Source organism: Aricia agestis, chromosome 13 (assembly GCF_905147365.1).
Source record: "Aricia agestis chromosome 13, ilAriAges1.1, whole genome shotgun sequence".
NCBI classification, from domain to species: Eukaryota; Metazoa; Arthropoda; class Insecta; order Lepidoptera; family Lycaenidae; genus Aricia; species Aricia agestis.
Window position 1 is genome coordinate 10,770,384 of NC_056418.1, and position 17,803 is coordinate 10,788,186.

Here is a 17,803-nt window from a genome sequence, read left to right on the forward strand (position 1 = left end):
TTCCGTCGCCCATGTACACTCGCAGCATCAGAAGAGCTGCAGGTGCGTTGCCGGCCTTTTAAGAGGGAATAGAGTAATAGGGGAGGGTAGGGATGGGGAGGGAAGGGAAGGGAATAGGGGAGGGTATGGAAGGGAATAGGGTAGGGGATTGGGCCTCCGGTAAACTCACTCACTCGGCGAAACACAACGCAAGTGCTGTTTCATGCCGGTTTTCTGTGAGAACGTGGTTCTCCGGTCGAGCCGGCCCATTCGTGCCGAAGCATGGCTCTCCTACGTATATGTGTATACGTATGTATGTTTTCGTGACTGTATATAACTACTAACAAGTATATCTGGCCGGTTATAAATAAAATATGACGAACAAAGGGCCCGTTTGCATGCGACTGACTGACTGACAACGAGACCTCATTAAGTCACCGCGTATCCATACACTTGTTTAAAATAAAATTACTATTGTTCGTATCAAGGGACATTCCAATTTACCATATTCGACTGCACTTAATTTATCCGTTTCTGAAAGGTAGCGGGGCGGTGAGTTAAAAGAACTTATTTTTAAAATCAATCGTATGGAAATGGTAGGTTGTAGGCTTACGGTCTTGTAAGTATAGAATTCCAAATTTAAATAACCACGACAATTAAAAGAGCAAACACGTAATTGACCCTGATGACCTTATGTTTTTAATGTTATTCAGCAACTATTAGCCTGGAGGCAGACGTTCTTATTTCAATAACTAGATTACGCCCGAACTCCATGTCTGTTATGGCAATACAGTCTGAAAATTGTGACGCGTGAGTGACAAGAAAAATATATTTATAACTATTTTTCCTCGTATTTTCTTATGAGAGATACCTAAATGTATTACTTAACTTTAGTTTAATAAAAGGTTTGGCAGAAAATATATGCAATTTGTGCCAAATTCTTCATTCAATTAAAGTTAAATCTCTCTTAATGCGGCTGTTACTCATAAAGATCCTGTCAGATTCCGAATAGACTCGAGATCAGTGATACTCAACCATTTTTCAAACTGGCCACAAACACGTTTTGGTCTTGGTGTCGCGGGTCGCAAGTTGAATATAGCTGCTCTAGATGATGCAGCTTTACAATTCTGATTAAAAATACACCTAGACCCTATCAGTATTCTATCTGCGCTACCATGTAATTGTGGCATGGTATGTCTAAAGCTCTTCTACGAAAAACTTATCCAGGACGAGATTGCAAAAAGATTCTCCAAGGTCGTCACTATAGAATAAATATTGAAGATGAGTTGAAGAAATTGACAGTAATTACGACGACGGCTTATGTATATTCAGAAGCCGGGAGTGATAAAAACTTACCCGCCATGATAACTAGATTTTGACGACCTTAAGGGGATTCCACACCGCCATTTTTTCCATACAAACGTTGTCCCCTGTTTCCTCCCTGGATAATGCTAGTAGAGTTATAATTTTTTTCCTGAATATTTACGGCCACTAATACAATGTCCCTATGTTTTCTTTTTTTTCATAATTCAATTATTAAATAAGATATGAACGTTCAAAAACCCAAAAAAATGGCCAGATTTTCCGCTGTGTTCAAACGTCCAGAAAACAGATTTGGCTAGATTATACAAAAAAAAGCAAAACATAGGAACACAGCTCAAGCCTTTTTTTAATCTTTAATGAAAAAAGTACTTAAATCGGTTAAGTTTTGGAGAAGGAATCAGGGGACAACGAATCGTTGATTTTCTGGATTTTCTGCAGTTGTCTCTATCGCGTTCTGCGGTATAGGCTTGAGGTAAGGGAGACAGCTATAGATATTACACGTACTTTTTTTTCATTTCTTTAGCCCCTGGTGTATCCTCTTAAGCACAGAACTACAGCCCTACAGAAATATTTTGGCGCGTGGCAAAAATCACAACTAACTCATATAAATAGGGCTTTTTGGTGCGTGACCAAAGTCAGAACGCAGATATGTTTTAAAATGATGGTAGAGGCCGTTACATATCATACTCTTCTCAAGTCTCTGCGTCATTCTATTTTTTTTTCTTGTGATTGGATTATGTATTATCAAAGGTATTTTAGGTGATACCAGTTTGCATCCATGACATTCCACGAGCCAAAACATCCTTGCTTTCTTTTAACGTCGCGGATTGCACTTGTATTATATGTGAGATGAGAAATTATTTTCTGTATTATGTGAGACGAAAAAAATATTGTAATCAAAACTACGAATAATAAAAACTAAGGAAACGTAACTCCAATACTTCAATCGTTTTGAATTTGGTTCATTTTCGCACACTAAAACTAAATATGGCAATATAGCTACAAAACACTACATCCAAATTGACAAATTAAAGCCGTTGACAATAATTGTCACTTCTATAATTTTACACAAAATTTTTCTATGTATTCGGGTTACTTTTTGCATAAAGTATGCATGTATTCGGGTCACATTTTGTAGAATCGGAATTTTTTTTGACACAGTTACCCTTAGTTTTTATTATTCGTAGAATCAAAAGTATAAACGAAGAAATTTTGACAGGTATTTTCTGCAGAAACAAAAGAAAATATTTTTAGTAGGCGTAGCTCTATAATTATTGTCATTAGATTTTATCTACGAGCGCTACGCATTGGCGTAGCACCCTCTACGACTAGAACAGTTCACGTGTTATAAATTCTAATTCATGCTAATTATTTATGATGCATGCATTATTTTTTGATTATAATGTATTATTCAAGATCTTTAATATAATATAGTGTTTTACTTTCATAATTATCCGTGTATAAAAATAAAAAATAAATCGTCTCAATTTCGTAAAAAAATCGGACTTTCTTTGCTCCCGAATCCAGATGGCTGATTAGACCGGTTATTTGTCAAATGAAAATGACGATTATTGTTTGGAACTGGTACAGGCGGCGAAGTGACAATAACACATCAATAATTCATCGACCGTAGTCTGTAGGTATTGATTCGCAAGAACGTGCCTCAAATATATTGCAGGCAGATGTGCTGTTTGCTTTTTTCTAGCCAGCAATTAATAAAAATCGTATAACTCATCTTTGTTTCAAGGGTGTAGAATAACTATTAAGATACCGCTACGGGCCGTCCATTATTCACGTGAGACCTTAAATCACCAAATATCACAAAGTTGAGACTTGAGGCCCTCAAGGAAGATAAGCGTGTACGGACTACGGTGTATTTATTTCCAAAAGTAAAACACATATTACAATATTTTGATTTTACAAGTTTTACCGTTGAATTGACTATGCTAAAAGCTTATTTTTTATTTGAACTGAATAATTTAGTTCAGCCTTTCCCAAAGTGGGCAATAACGCCTTGTCTGAAGGCTTAAAGAGAGGCGATGCGGGACCCAGAAAAAAAATGAGGGCGTTCTGCAGAGGCTTGGGGGGTGATTTGTTTCATCTGGATGCATTTTAAATTGAAACAAGGGGAGCGCTAAAATACAATCTTTTCTCAAAGTGGGCAGTAAACAAAATAAGTTTGGAAACTTCTCAGAATGTATAAAAATACACGTTATCTCTCTGACTACCCGTCGCTCCCTAAACATTTACCGCATCCTCAGAAAGGTGTCATTTTTTTTAAGTTTAACGTGACTAATGGAAGGCTCCTTCCCGCGCTGTTTTTGAGGTCGTTCAGAGTTAATTTACTTTGGAGTTTCAGCAAGAACATCCTTAAATTGTCACAAAAATGACGTAAAAGTAAAACAGCATAATAATAAATTGTCTATATTATGATTTATGCATTAGAGCGACATTATTGATCATCGTATCGGTTAATTCGACTGTCTAATAAACCTCCAAGGAAAACTAAGTGCCGTTAAATCATTATGGTTTTTGTATGTGTCTGATTTAGCATAATATAATTTTTGTATACTGTGTTGTTTTACTCTACATTTTTAATACGCAGCTATCACAATAACAACTGAACCACAATCCGCAATAAACATTCTTACCGCCTTAAAATATCCGATTCAATATACAGTTGACTGGTAATAAAATATTGCAAATGACACATACAAAAACCAATGGCATACTTCTATAAGTTGGGACACAATAGGACTTGACTATAGATGACCAGCCAATGGACGAGCAGAGTAAAGGACGACCACTGTAGAGGCGGATCATACGAGTATTCACTAGTCGAAAAAAAAAACAACTTCACGATAAATGCATTCACCGAAGTTTTTTATCCAATGCCATCCATTATTGTAGGAGTTTCAGCATTTAAATATGGAACAGGTAATGGGAACAAATAAAAATTATGTTCATAACTTATGAGTTAGTGAAATACTTAAAAAACTTCAGTTTTTGTTACTTTGTTATTGTTAATCCACAATTAATTACTAAATTACTTAATTATTATATACATGTGAAAGTGTGTCTGTCTGTCTGTCTGTCTGTTACCTCTTCACGCCCAAACCACTGAACCGATTTTGCTGAAATTTGGTATGGAGATATTTCGAGTCACTGGAAATGATATAGGATACTTTTTACCCCGAAAAAATGAACGGTTCCTATGCGATTAACGGGATTGCGGGCGTCATCGAGTTTTTCATAAGTGACCTACTAATTAAGTAAGTACTTACTTACATCTTGTGGTATAATATATTATTGTTAATTAAATACTTAATAGCTATAATATAATATTTTAGGCTTTAACCGATTTTTATGTCCTTTGTGACTCCGCCCTACGCTAGAAAAACAGATTAACCCATCAACTGCCAAGTGGCCTGCGGCACCCGGGCTGACCCGGGTGTCGCATAACAATTGACAATCTATTGTGTCTGAGATTCCCACGATCGAGGTATTAATTATATTACGATACATAATTAGCATTTGCATTATAACCAACTATTTAGTAATCTGTGATATAAATGAGACTCAAAAGTTGAACCTAATTAAGTATACTTTCTTGTTATTACCATTATAAAATATTGCTTTACTTTACGAGAAGTTATAGAGTCATAGCCCATAGGTGACGATTAAACACAACATTTAAATAGTTTTATTTAGCTCTCGGATTCCTCTTATATAAAACATTACCTACTAGATTGGACAATAGTAATAATCTATTGGCATTATTAAGAAAGTAGTTAACCTACTTTAGAGAATTGCTGTATCTATATAATTCTTTGTAATATCTGTATTCCAGGGAAAAGAGACTAGGTGGAGACTCTAGTCTCTATTCCCAAGAATACGGATCTTCTGCTGTCCTAACAACGTTTTTCTCTTGAATTATGAAGTTGCCAAGCCATTACCGCGAAGTTATGGCAACTATGTAAGCAGCGAGCTATTAACTAAAAAACCTGATTTAATTAGCCGTTCATCTCGGCCGCATAAGGTTGAAAATGGCCGCATATCTCGGTAATTTATAAAATTATAAAAATATACATCAAACGAATGATTTTAACCACATGAAAGCTGCCGCGGAATGAAGGTTTGCTCCACAAAATGTCACCAGGGAGCCGACAAAGAGGCTGCGCCTGCGCCGAGAATTCGACGGCCTCTGCCATCTTGAATGATCAGTTAATTGTTGAGAGTGGGAAGATGGCCGGCGTGCTCGGGCTTAAATTAATTTGTTATTACTCCCCATAAACTGAAACTACATTCCTGCCACGCTAAGGGAGGTTTTTGTGATAAGATTTGGCTTCGCTGCAGACGTTTTTGTACCCTCGTCATAAATACTAATGGAGTATACACCAGTTTGCTAATAATGCTCGACAAACTCTGTTTTTCCATGGAAATGATAGACAAAGTGTGAATGACCATTGGCCGTCGACAGTGACGGATTAACCCTTAATCAAATTAAGTAATTGCCTAGGGCATCACATCTGAGAGGGTACCAGAAGAAGGACAAAAAACATCCGTCCTTAGGGCATCATGTCTTACCACTCTCACTTCACCAAAAACCTCACCAAAAAAAGTTTCTAAAAAATAACGAATGTTTTTAGGTGGTAAAACAGATTCTAGGGGGGGAGGGTACACAGACATGGATTGCTTAGGGCATCAAGTAGTCTTAATCTGTCACTGGCCGTCGACCACTATTAACATGATTATCTTCCTGAAAAAGAGCAAAAGTAAGTCTATGATTGGTACTTTAATTGATCTATTGGCCTTAAACAGCATTTAAATTCCATTAACATTTAAGTAGGAGCATTAAGATTTAAGTATTCTGCGCAAGGCAAGATTTAAATAATCCTCTTACTGGCTAATAAGTATAATTGAAAACACTGATCGCAAACATAAGGATGTATTTAAATGTTAATAAAAGTACTAACTTGCATAAGGAAAGCGACTTAAGCCTAAGGCATAGAACAGACAGGGTAAAAATTTAATGCTATTGTAAATTTTTTTACGGCCAGTACATTAACTATGGGATCGTCATAGAGATTTGGCACTGGAGCCTCAAACAGGTTGAGGCAAATAAGGTCAGTATTCCTCACATGAGTAAATGAGAGCAGTGGCCAGTGGCGCAGGCCACTGGCCGAACAGTCCATAGACGGCCACAATTTTATAATAAAAAAAAAAACCCCAAGGGGTTCAAATAGGTGATGAAAGTTTGTATATAATAATACTTCTTAACGCGAGCGAAGCCGCGGGCAAAAGCTCGTCGCAGATAATATGACAGAGAGTGAAGACAGAAGACTACGTTGCGCGTCGGCGGAAACAAACTGCTACAAACTCTTCCCCTATAAAAGACACATAAGATAAAGGCTCCTATCACCTATGGAAATAACTGTATCAGGTTTAGCATAGCAACCATCGATGGCAACAGCAAAGAGTATATAAACTACGTAACAGGCAACAGAAGAAATATGAAAACGAAACACTGACAGATTCTAGCGACAAACCTACATATTTTCATTGTAATTCTGTCACTTCTATGCTAAATGGTCATAAGTTGTCTATGGAAATATCGAAGCGCTAGTGTGCACTCAACCTTACTCGTGAATATTGCATATCGGCGTGCGTTCCCATTTGTTGATAAATATTGAAATTCGCGTCCCCCCCCCTGCGGCAGGACCACACACCGCGCTGTTTTACCGTTCCACCGCTCACCTGTTAATAAGGCTTATCTGCATGCGCCGATTAATTTTTAATGCTAATTACTTGTCAGATCGTACTGTGTTGTACAATATTGTTATGGGGCATCACGCGCGGCGGCGTCTTCTTAAGGATATCTCGCAATTATAGCCCATTTTTGTTTTGTTGCACCTGCTATTTCAGCAAATTACTTTGGAGTGTGCTAACTAGTATTTAAATAAGGTCGATATAGTCTGTCTTTTTGGTCTTTTACCTCTTGACGCCGACCTTAACCGCTGACTTGGATGGGCATGAACATTGGACACACTTTGTGTCATGCAAAGGATATCTATTATGATAATTTATACTGACGTAAAATGTACGATTACTGGCGAATTTCTGCATGAACTAAGTAAGTTGCGGACAACATGCACCATTATGACTATTCAGTATTCACTTTGACACAATAAAATGCTTATCACCCTACCTGACGCTAATGTTGCATTTTTACCAAATCATATTCATAGGGTCACCCCATTTTACTCCCAATGAAGCATACTTCATTAATAACAATGCATATAAATACATCTAATGACAAGTTCATGAATATGCATAAATGCACCTTGCATGCATGACTCGTGCATGCGAACACAAAATATTGTGTAACCCTTTCATCATCGAACTTCGATCAATAAAATCGATTAATGCCGAATATTGATAACAATATGCAAGTTATGAATATGCAAAAATAACAATTAAAAATATTAGCTTTGATTTTAAGATATTGCACAATCAATGTACGATCATTAATTTTTGTCGTGGGAACATAAAAGTACTGCAGAGCACCTGGGTTTTTTTGGTTTCGATCGAATGTCTTACCCTACCATTAAAATTTAAACAGCCTTTGCTCTCACTAACGATAAAGGGTGCAGACTGCAGAGCATTACTTGCAAAATACTATGTATTAGAATGAAGTAGCTAAGCAGGTAGAAATTCGTTAATAATAAATTCCTGTCGTTGCTATCGTATTTACGCTCGCGTAAGTTGCTATATCGTTCTCTCAGGCGCGGAAAAATATTTTCGTAAACGAGTGAAAGAACTTATAATTGTACTGCGACTCACGATTGTATTATGTAGATAATGTTATCTTATGGTGCGTAGCTTGTTAAGTACTATGCAATTCTATTTTGCCGAGTTTTGAAGTTAGGGTTCCCACACAAAATCGCATCGTAATTCGTATTTAATCTCATTTTAAGAGGAGTCCACACCGCCCTTTTTTCCATACAAACGGCGTCCCCTGTTTCCTCCCTGGATAATGCTAGTAGAGTTATAATTTTTTTCCTGAATATCTACGGCCACTAATACAATGTCCCTGTTTTCTTTTTTTCATAATTTAAATATTAAATAAGATATGAACGTTCAAAAGCCCAAAAAAATGACCAGATTTTTCCGAGGTGTTCAAACAACCAGAAAACATATTTGGCTAGATTATACAAAAAAAAAAATAGGAACACAGCTCAAGTCTTTTTTAATATTTAATGAAAAAAGTACTTAAATCGGTTAAGTTTTGGAGAAGGAATCAGCGGACAACGAATCGTTGATTTTCTGCAGTTGTCTCTATCGCGTTCTGTGGACTGCGGTTATATAGGCTTGAGGTAAGGGAGACAGCCATAGATATTACACGTACTTTTTTTTCATTTGTCTAGCCCCTGGTGTAGCCTCTTAATTATGAATTTTGTCGCAGATATATGCGATGCGAATTCGCAGTTATGTGTGGGAGCTCTTACGCGCATCGAATGCTCGTTTTTTCTGGTATTTTTTAACACTGAGCGTTTAAATTGTAAGAAAATAATTCTAAAACGAAGTTTTAATGACTTATTTAATCTGTACATCTACTGCATCGTAATCGAGCCGAACGCTTCGCATACACGGTCAGTACCTATTCATAAAACTCCGAATTATTTTTGACTATGAAACGCATGCAGACATTAAATCGAAGAATTCTGTTTTATAGGGGTTCAAGCCCACTTCGAGCCCCATTCCGACGAAGTGAACGATCTATCGTCAAATCTCAATTGAGGAGCGTTTTTGCAAAGCGAAATATCTACCAAAATGTTTTTTTTCAGTATGAGGTTTTTAGTGTTTATTTCTTTTTCGGGTAGGACTTAGGTAAAATTTATTCTATAGTTGTTTTAAAAATACAGGTACCTACATATGTACATGAAATAAAATACATTTTTTATACCAGGCTCTTTATTAAAATCACTAATTAAAATTACGAATTTTCACAAAAGCGAAATATCTGCATTTTTTTTCTTAACATATTTTATGCGTAACTTGTTTTTATTTTTTATTTAATGTAATAATTTTATAGCAGTGGCTCAAACTCGTCAAATTCACGTCTTATGTTCCCTTCACCTTTTTTCCTGGTTTTTCTTCCACGATTCACTTCAATCACAGGTGAATTGTATTCAATTTCCGCCATTTTTTCGATATAAGAAAGTTTAGAACACTGACCTAGCACGACAAACCAGTGTTGCCAGACGGCCAACTCGGTTTCTCCCCAAGTGTTCCCCGAAATCCCCCCAAAATTCGGGATTTCAAGAAAAATCCCCCCACAAATTATAAAAGAAAAATTTTGTTCATTATAAATGGGAATTTCACAAATGGATACGATGAATGTACACTATTTCTGCAATAGCGTCCAATCTTTATAGAATCAGCATCTTCGCGAGCTCCTTGATCATTTTTGTGGTTCCGTAAGTCGTAACCAAAGGGTAAAAACGGGCCCATAGTACTTAGATTTGGCCGTCTGTTCCCAGATTTTTTCCTCCAACAATCCCCCCAAAAAATTGTTTCCCCCAATTTTCCCCCCATCACCTAAAAAAACCCCCAAATTTGGGGGGATTCCCCCTAATCTGGCATTACTGCGACAAACGATTGACAAGTCACGACTGGTAGTTATTTCCCGCCTATTTCAAAGTATTGCCATTTTATTAAAAACAAACAGCTAATCAACTGAGCAGATATTTCGTTTTGTGAAAAATATTTACTTGTAGATATTTCACTTTGTGAAATTTCTTCATATTCGAGTAAGATTACATGAAAAGATATTACGTTTTGTTGAAATTCGCTTTTGTCAAACAATAGATCCCATATGAAAGAATGCAAAAACGTCAAAAAAAAAAGTACCAACTTTTGGTAGATATTTCACTTTGTGAAAACGCTCCTCAATTTAAAAAAACCTCTTTTTATTAGATTTTATTATAAAAAAGCTTCACAAAATAAATGCAGAATATTTGTTTTGAGTCTCATAAAACCTCTTTAGAGTAATTATACGAGAATAAGTATTACAATTTTGAGATCCACTCTTCCAGAGCTTTCATGTCTGTGGGGTTTTCATCATCTCCTGTGCTAGCCGAGCTCTCTGCTATGTCCACACGGCAGCTCAGGTGAGAAAATTCAAAGTCTCTGCCCATCTTGCCCAGGAAACTTGCGCTGCTTGACTGTGATGGATCGACTGACTCTAGTTGACTTGATTTGGTCACTCTAACCAGGTTGCTGAAATAATTGAATATTATTATTTATTACTAGAACAAACATTTAATATTTCTTTACTAAATAGTTCATTACAAATCTTTCATTTACGGTTTATCATGTTTAACACTCAGGAAATAAAAAATTATTGCATTATATAAACTATTTTCTTTAAGCTTTCTTCAACTCGAATTATTAAACACCAGGGTACCAAATTTCACCATAATCAGGTCAGCAATTTTACTATGAAGAGGTAAACCCACACTTTTACATTTGTACAACTTTTGCATTGGAGTAGACAGTAATAATGTGTGTTTGGTATAAATTGATATAAGTGACATTCATTTGATAATACAATCTTGATTGCAAAGAATTTTGTACCTACATAAATAATTTTAGAAACTTACATTTCTTTCTCCAATAAGTTCTTAATGACTTGGCTGCCTTTTGCCATGGGTTGGTCTTGCTTGTTGCACAGGATTAACAGCGGAGGACTGTTGCTTTGTACAACTGGATCAGCCAGAATTGTGTACAGATATCTAGAAATAATAGAAGGAAGTTACAGTAAAAGTAATTATGGTAAAAATAGATATTATTCAATACATATATACTGTATTATGATAGTTAAATATTGGTGCCCAAATACTTGTATTACATGGGAAAGAAGCAATACTTACTCGGCAACATCCCTTATTTCCTTTTGAATGGTGACAGAGTCCACAACATAAACAATGCCTTTTGCGCTGCTTTTATATTGATCAAAGAATTTGTTTCTCAATCTTTCTTGGCCAGGCAAATCAACAATTTTCAATGTGTTCTGTAAAAGAAGAAATGCTTATAGAAATTGTCTCTGACTTCGGCACTATGTGACTACATAAGCAGCTGTAATAATGATTGATGAAAGTTGTATGAAAATTAACAAAATTTTAAGTGAAATAAATACATACATTGGATGTAATATACTCCTCGATATTTTCCCGCATAGAAGTGAATGTTTGTCTGAATTGAGAGTATGTTAGGCGAACAAAAAGTAAAGTTTTGCCAGCATCTGAGAGCCCTGTGACTAAAACTGATCTTCTAAGATGACGACGACGCGAAAAACACCACCAAAACACTGAAAATTACAAATATAAGACTAATTTAATACACAGTATATATAAAAATTACATAGATACGTAAATCTTAACAAAATATAACTTGCCTAGGGTAAAAACGAGAACGATCACACTCAACAAGGTTATGTATCGTGGATCATTAAGTACAGGCTCCGTGTGAATTTTCTCCTTTATAACTTCTGATTCGGATTCCATAATGTAATTAACAATAAGCTTTTATCAACAAATTAAAATGAAGCGCACAAAAGGGAAGATAACAATTTTTATTGTCATCAATTTTTGGCCTCAAATCAAATAGAAGGTGATAGAAGGGTCACCTGCCAACGTCAAGCCAACGTTGCATTGACAAATGACATTTGACGCACAGCTGTTTTGACTTTTGACTATGGTTTTGACACACATCTGTTTTTACTTTTTAGTCTATGACTCAAAGTCAAAGAAGAAAAAGAAGATCAATGCAAAAAGTGAAAATAATGCTTACGAGAAGATTAATTCGGAAAATGTAAATAAGAATAATTTTAAACTATATAACATTCCGATAAATAGTTTATAATTATTGTAATTAAAAAATAAACACAGGAACACCTTAGTTAGAGGTATTAGTTAATCCAAAAATCTATGTTGTAAGGTTTTGCTTGACTTTCATGAAATATATTTTTTGTATCTCCGACCTTCGTTAAATACTAAATAGTAATTAATTCGAAACATCTAGAATATTTGTCGTGTACAGCATTAACGTGATTGCGTACAGTAGTTTTTAGATAATATTTGAAAGTTCTAAGCACTATTAATTAAAGTTACTTTATAGTATAAAATACTTGGTACTCTTGGTAGTTTCTTGACGTCTCTGTCTGCTAAAGCCCGTACAGTACGGTATTGAAATTAGGAATTTTAATTTAGTTTTAAAAACCTTCACAGAAGTTCCAGTCACTGCTGCAAAATGAGTATCGATATTGGAGGTAAACTATACAATACAGTTAATCATCTTATTTCATCTTATAAAGGCCATGACTTAAAGCTTACTTGGCATGAAAACAAACATACCAGGAAAGGGAATTCGCAGTTATTGTTGGAGTTCACCAAGCAATCTTAAAGTTTTATGGAGCCTATAGCTACAATAATAATGATGTGTTCATTCATTTATTCATTAAATCTTTTGATTACAGGTATGAGAATAAGGTACAAAGATAAAGATGAAACATTCCTAGAGAAGCATTTAGTGTCCAAGGAGCCGTTTGGGCAGTTTAAGGCATGGTTCGAAGAAGCTTGCACAAGAAAGGAAATCTTAGAACCTAATGCTATGTGTTTGGCTACAGCTACCAAGTAAGTATTGCTTGTGATGCAACATCATGCAATGTTTGTCGTTCTTATCTTCTTATCATAAAACAAATATGTTTTTCCTTGTCAATAGTAGTAATATTGTATGAATAACTGTTTTGTGCTAATTATGTATTCTAAATGAATTGTTTAAAACATTTTTCAGAGATGGAGTCCCTTCTTCAAGATTTGTTTTATTAAAAGGGTATGGTAAAGAGGGTTTCAAGTTTTATTCCAACTATGGAAGCAGAAAAGCTAGGGAAATGGTAAACTATAGTTCTATATATTTTCATAATATGCTGCTTAGGTAGAAGATACATATTATTATTTCTAATATAGAATTTTGATTAATACTATTGAAATCTATGTTATACTTGCTTTTAATGACAAAATGTCTTAAATTAATGAATATAATTATTATTTATAAGGATAACATATTTGAATTAAAATTTCAGGAAGAGAATCAAAACGTGGCAGCTACATTCTATTGGGAAGTACTTAACAGATCAATAAGAATTGAGGGTGTAGTGGAAAAAGTGTCTGAAGAGGACTCCGTCAAATACTTCCACTCTCGGCCAGTCCCGAGCCAGATTGCCGCCTGCGCCAGCTACCAAAGTACCCCAATTGAGTCCAGGGACGTACTGTGTGAGAGAGAGAAAGTCCTGGAGACCGAGTACATAATACCTGGGAAGGAAGTGCCCAAGCCAGCATATTGGTAATTAAGAACCTATATTTTTTTCTCATTTTGTGGGTAAGCATGCGGTTTCGGCGTGATCTCAATTTGCCAATAATTTGGATTGTCCAATGTAGGGCTGTGTAGAATTATTAATTAGGATGTGGCTCTTAAGCAAATTATTTTTTGCAAAAAAAATTATTAAGTTTACATAATTATTACTAACTAGCTGTCCCGGTGAACTTTGTGTCACAAAAACCTTCCCTGGACTTCTATGAATATCTTAAGACTAAAATTAGTCCAATCCGTTCAGCCGTTCTCGAGTTTTGTGCTTAGCAACACATTCAGCGACTCATTTTTATATTATAGATAATCACTTAAGTTTTTTCTTTATTCTAGGGGGGGATATATTATTCGTCCCAAAGCTGTCGAGTTCTGGCAAGGACAAAGGGACAGACTACATGACAGGATCAAGTTTAGAAAACCAAAGGATGGGGAGGTACCTGATGGGAAATTGTTACATGAGGGAGAGGATGGATGGGTTTATGAAAGACTTTCACCATAGTTTTCTCAGATGCTAAATCATTAATCACAAAACTTTTTTTGGGTACAAATTATAATTTATTATTTACATACTTGTTACTTGATAATGTAAAATGTCTTCCAAATACTTCCAATATACATTTATGGATATTACAGTTTTTAATTTTCTGTCCTCGTTATGTAATTTCATAAGTTTCAGTAGCCTTAGCCACAACTTATAAGTTATGTAATACATAATATTATGTAGAGTGTAGACATAGTAAGTACACAGCAACTTGTGATGGTAATCACAGTGTGTATTTTAATTTTATGTAACATATGAATGTAAGTTACAAAGTTAAATAACATCAGCAAACATGCATTCAGGCATGAATTCTTTACCCTAGCTTTTTTATTAGGGAAGGCAAAAGCTGAGCTCATAGCCATAAACGAAAATGTAAAAAGTTTGCTTTGACAAGATAACTTGAAGATAACCTTAAATTGACCTTAAATTCATAATAGTTTCGTCAAAATATTTGTCTTGTTTGCGGTTCTTTTTTTCTGCTAAAGTTCTAATCTTAGAGCCAAGAACTTTTTAGCTAGTTCACTTTAAATAAAGTAGCTATTATTAAATTCGCCTCGACCAAAGTGTATTCACTGTGCACTCTGCCGCCTATATTTAGCTTATGCAAATATTCCAGGGGTTTTTAAACTTTTGTCTACTGCAGATTGCAGAATGAATATCGACATTACGAGTGAGTATTTAGATTTTATTTTTATACACATACTTACCTAATAGCCCACTTATGTTATAAACTGTCTTAGATACTATATTATATAATTACTAGCTGTTGCCCGCGACTTCGTCCGCGTTAGCATAGTAGATCGCATCCCTAATAATTATTTATTGTACAAAAATATTCAATATACAGAATTGACTTTCCTACGATTTTATTATATTATATAAGTAGATGTTCCGCGCGGCTTCGCTTGCGTAATTTAGGAATTTCACGCAACCGTACATTTTGCAGCAAAAAATAGCTTATGTCCCTTCACGTGGTCTATTCTTCATGTTTGCCAAATAACATAAAAATTGTTCCAGTAGTTCATAAGATAATAAGCAATTCCATATAATTTCCCCCGTTTTTTCCACATTTTCATCTATTTCTTCGATCTTATTAGTCTAAGCGTGATAAAATATAGCCTATAGCCTTCCTCGATAAATGGGCTATCTAACACTGGAAGATTTTTTTCAAATCAGACCAGTAGTTCCTGAGATTAGCGCGTTCAAATAAGCCCTTTCATATAATTTCCCCCGTTTTTTCCACATTTTTCTCTATTTCTTAGCTCCTATTAGTCATCTTAGCCTGATAAAATATAGCCTATAGCCTACCTCGATGAATGGGCTATCTAACATTGAGAGAATTTTTCAAATCGGATAAGCAGTTCCTGAGATTAGCGCGTTCAAATAGGCCCTTTCATATAATTTCCCCCGTTTTTTACAAATGTTCCCTGTATTTCTTCGCTCCTATTAGTCTTAGCGTGATAAAATATATCTTATAACCTTCCTCGATCAATAGGATATCTAAAACTGAAAGAATTTTTCAAATCGGACCAGTAGTTCCTGAGATTAGCACGTTCAAATAAGCCCTTTCAAATAATTTCCCCCGTTTTTTCCACATTTTCCTCTATTTCTTCGCTCCTATTATACTTAGCGTGATAAAATATAGCCTATAGCCTTCCTCAATAAATGGGCTATTTAACAGTAAAAGAATTTTTCAAATCGGACCAGTAGTTCCTGAGATTAGCGCGTTCAAACAAACAAACAAACTCTTCCCAATTATAATATTAGTATAGATATAATAATCTATACCTACCTTTTAATAATTTATTTACAGCTTTGAGATCAAAAAATTATAAAAGTAGAGATGAAGCATTTTTGGAAGAGAATTTAGTGTCTAAAGAGCCATTTGGCCAATTTAAGGCATGGTTTGAAGACGCTTGCATGAGAAAAGAAATCTTAGAACCTAATGCTATGTGTTTGGCTACAGCCACAAAGTAAGTATTTCTTTAATTACATAAGTAACTAAACTAGAATCAGTAGTTCCCTCCAAATTCACGTTGCTGATCAAAATATAATTCACATTGCTGTAGAAAATATGTTTTTATCAACAGAGATGGAACTCCTTCTGCAAGATTTGTATTATTAAAGGGGTATGGGAAAGATGGACTTAAGTTTTATACAAACTATGGAAGCAGGAAAGCTAAGGAAATGGTATGTTTTTTTTTAATGACGATTATGGATAAGTAGGTACTCCTCTTGTACACAATACCATTAGTAATGAAACTTAAACTGCTTTCCAGGAGCAAAATCCAAGAGTGGCAGCTACTTTCTATTGGGAAGTCCTCAACAGATCCGTAAGAATTGAGGGTGTTGTGGAAAAAGTGTCTGAAGAAGACTCCGTCAAATACTTCCACTCTCGGCCAGTCCCGAGCCAGATTGCCGCCTGCGCCAGCTACCAAAGTACCCCAATTGAATCCAGGGATGTTCTTTGTGAGAGAGAGAAAGCCCTGGAGGCCGAGTATATGATGCCTGGGAAAGAAGTGCCTAAGCCAGCATATTGGTAACTAGTTTTTTTTAGGATAATGATTTGTATATCGTAATAGGGATGATGACAAGGTCAAAGATTAGCGAATTTTGTGAATAAAATAAATAAATCACGGTAAAAAATAAGTGTTCCCAAAATTTCAGCTTGATAGCATTTGTATTTTTTTTGTTATGCGCCTTCAAAGTTGGATATTCAAGTCGATTTTTTTTTCAGTTAAATTTCTTAATATTTGTATACAATTCGATAACGCAATTAAAAGCAACTTTTGTTATGAAACCACTTTCATAAACGCAATGTTTAATATACCTGTCGAACAAAGTTGTCTCCTCGTACAAACTACGAAAGACTGACGTCATACTTTCGTAGCACTTTGTATGGAGCGTTTCGGGCAGGTCTTTTTTATGAGATATTTGAATTGTCATATCTTGGTGAATTTTTAAACTATCAGAGTCATTCTTTCAACGATGTTTCTATTTTTTAAGTGTCTTTCAATTACCGATAAGAAAAAAAAATAGTCATCATGCCTAGACGTTCCACGCGGCTCCACCTGTGTAAACAATGTTGTTGCGGAAACCGTACATTTTCCCTCAAAAAAGTAACAAATGTCCTTCCGTGTGGATTTTGTATTAAATCACATAAGAGTTGGTCCAGTAGTTTGTGAGATTACCGCGATCAAACAAACATACCATGCAGCTTTAAGTTTTAAGTGTAGATTTGAATATAATACTGTTTGTTTCAGGGGTGGATATATTATTCGTCCCAATGCTGTTGAATTTTGGCAAGGGCAAATGAGTAGACTTAGTGATAGAATTAAATTTAGAAAACCAATGAATGGAGAGGTACCTGATGGAAAATTATTACACAAGGGTGATGATGGATGGGTTTATGAGAGACTTTCGCCGTAGCACACTTATTAAATTAAAAAAATATACTTATTTTTTAGGAATAATATAATATATTGTATTTGTTACCCAAAAGTATATAAATATTTTATATGTTCACTTATT

At 35.2% G+C, this 17,803-nt stretch overlaps 3 protein-coding genes across 5 annotated transcripts; 2 read left to right on the forward strand and 1 right to left on the reverse strand.

Moving 5' to 3' along the window:
• Positions 1-10,263: 10,263 nt before the first annotated feature.
• On the reverse strand, positions 10,264-11,990 carry LOC121733286 (signal recognition particle receptor subunit beta). The gene is made up of 5 exons (XM_042123502.1): positions 11,762-11,990; positions 11,508-11,674; positions 11,238-11,377; positions 10,968-11,099; positions 10,264-10,584 (listed from the first exon to the last, which is right to left on the reverse strand). The coding sequence occupies exons 1-5, from the start codon at positions 11,868-11,870 to the stop codon at positions 10,374-10,376; spliced, it is 759 nt and encodes a 252-aa protein (XP_041979436.1). The 5' UTR covers positions 11,871-11,990; the 3' UTR covers positions 10,264-10,373.
• Positions 11,991-12,130: 140 nt separating this feature from the next.
• Positions 12,131-14,358, forward strand: LOC121733284 (pyridoxine/pyridoxamine 5'-phosphate oxidase-like). Of its 3 annotated transcripts, none has more exons than XM_042123499.1 (6): positions 12,131-12,177; positions 12,594-12,634; positions 12,842-12,998; positions 13,159-13,258; positions 13,448-13,707; positions 14,065-14,358. In XM_042123499.1, exons 1-6 carry the CDS (start codon positions 12,131-12,133, stop codon positions 14,228-14,230), a joined length of 771 nt encoding a protein of 256 aa, XP_041979433.1. In that variant the 3' UTR covers positions 14,231-14,358. The 3 variants fall into 3 exon arrangements, with proteins under 3 accessions (XP_041979433.1, XP_041979435.1, XP_041979434.1); XM_042123501.1 differs by lacking the exon at positions 12,131-12,177 and adding an exon at positions 12,204-12,271; XM_042123500.1 differs by lacking the exon at positions 12,131-12,177 and having other exon boundaries at positions 12,500-12,634.
• Positions 14,359-14,703: 345 nt separating this feature from the next.
• Positions 14,704-17,728, forward strand: LOC121733289 (pyridoxine/pyridoxamine 5'-phosphate oxidase-like). Its single transcript, XM_042123507.1, has 5 exons — positions 14,704-14,942; positions 16,086-16,245; positions 16,363-16,462; positions 16,552-16,811; positions 17,536-17,728. Exons 1-5 carry the CDS (start codon positions 14,924-14,926, stop codon positions 17,699-17,701), a joined length of 705 nt encoding a protein of 234 aa, XP_041979441.1. The 5' UTR covers positions 14,704-14,923; the 3' UTR covers positions 17,702-17,728.
• The last annotated feature ends 75 nt before the right edge of the window (positions 17,729-17,803 follow it).

Bases quoted from the DNA above. Each gene is read 5' to 3' on its own strand.
- LOC121733289 (XM_042123507.1), top strand. The intron at 16,246-16,362 runs GTAAGTATTTCT...TTTTATCAACAG, and splicing joins TGTTTGGCTACAGCCACAAA to AGATGGAACTCCTTCTGCAA. The intron at 16,812-17,535 runs GTAACTAGTTTT...TGTTTGTTTCAG, and splicing joins GTGCCTAAGCCAGCATATTG to GGGTGGATATATTATTCGTC.
- LOC121733284 (XM_042123499.1), top strand. From the start codon at position 12,131: ATGCAAAAAGTGAAAATAATGCTTACGAGAAGATTAATTCGGAAAAT. The intron at 12,999-13,158 runs GTAAGTATTGCT...AACATTTTTCAG, and splicing joins TGTTTGGCTACAGCTACCAA to AGATGGAGTCCCTTCTTCAA. The intron at 13,708-14,064 runs GTAATTAAGAAC...TCTTTATTCTAG, and splicing joins GTGCCCAAGCCAGCATATTG to GGGGGGATATATTATTCGTC.
- LOC121733286 (XM_042123502.1), bottom strand. From the start codon at position 11,870: ATGGAATCCGAATCAGAAGTTATAAAGGAGAAAATTCACACGGAGCCT. The intron at 11,675-11,761 runs GCAAGTTATATT...TGTAATTTTCAG, and splicing joins CGTTCTCGTTTTTACCCTAG to TGTTTTGGTGGTGTTTTTCG. The intron at 11,378-11,507 runs GTATGTATTTAT...CTTCTTTTACAG, and splicing joins AGGAGTATATTACATCCAAT to AACACATTGAAAATTGTTGA.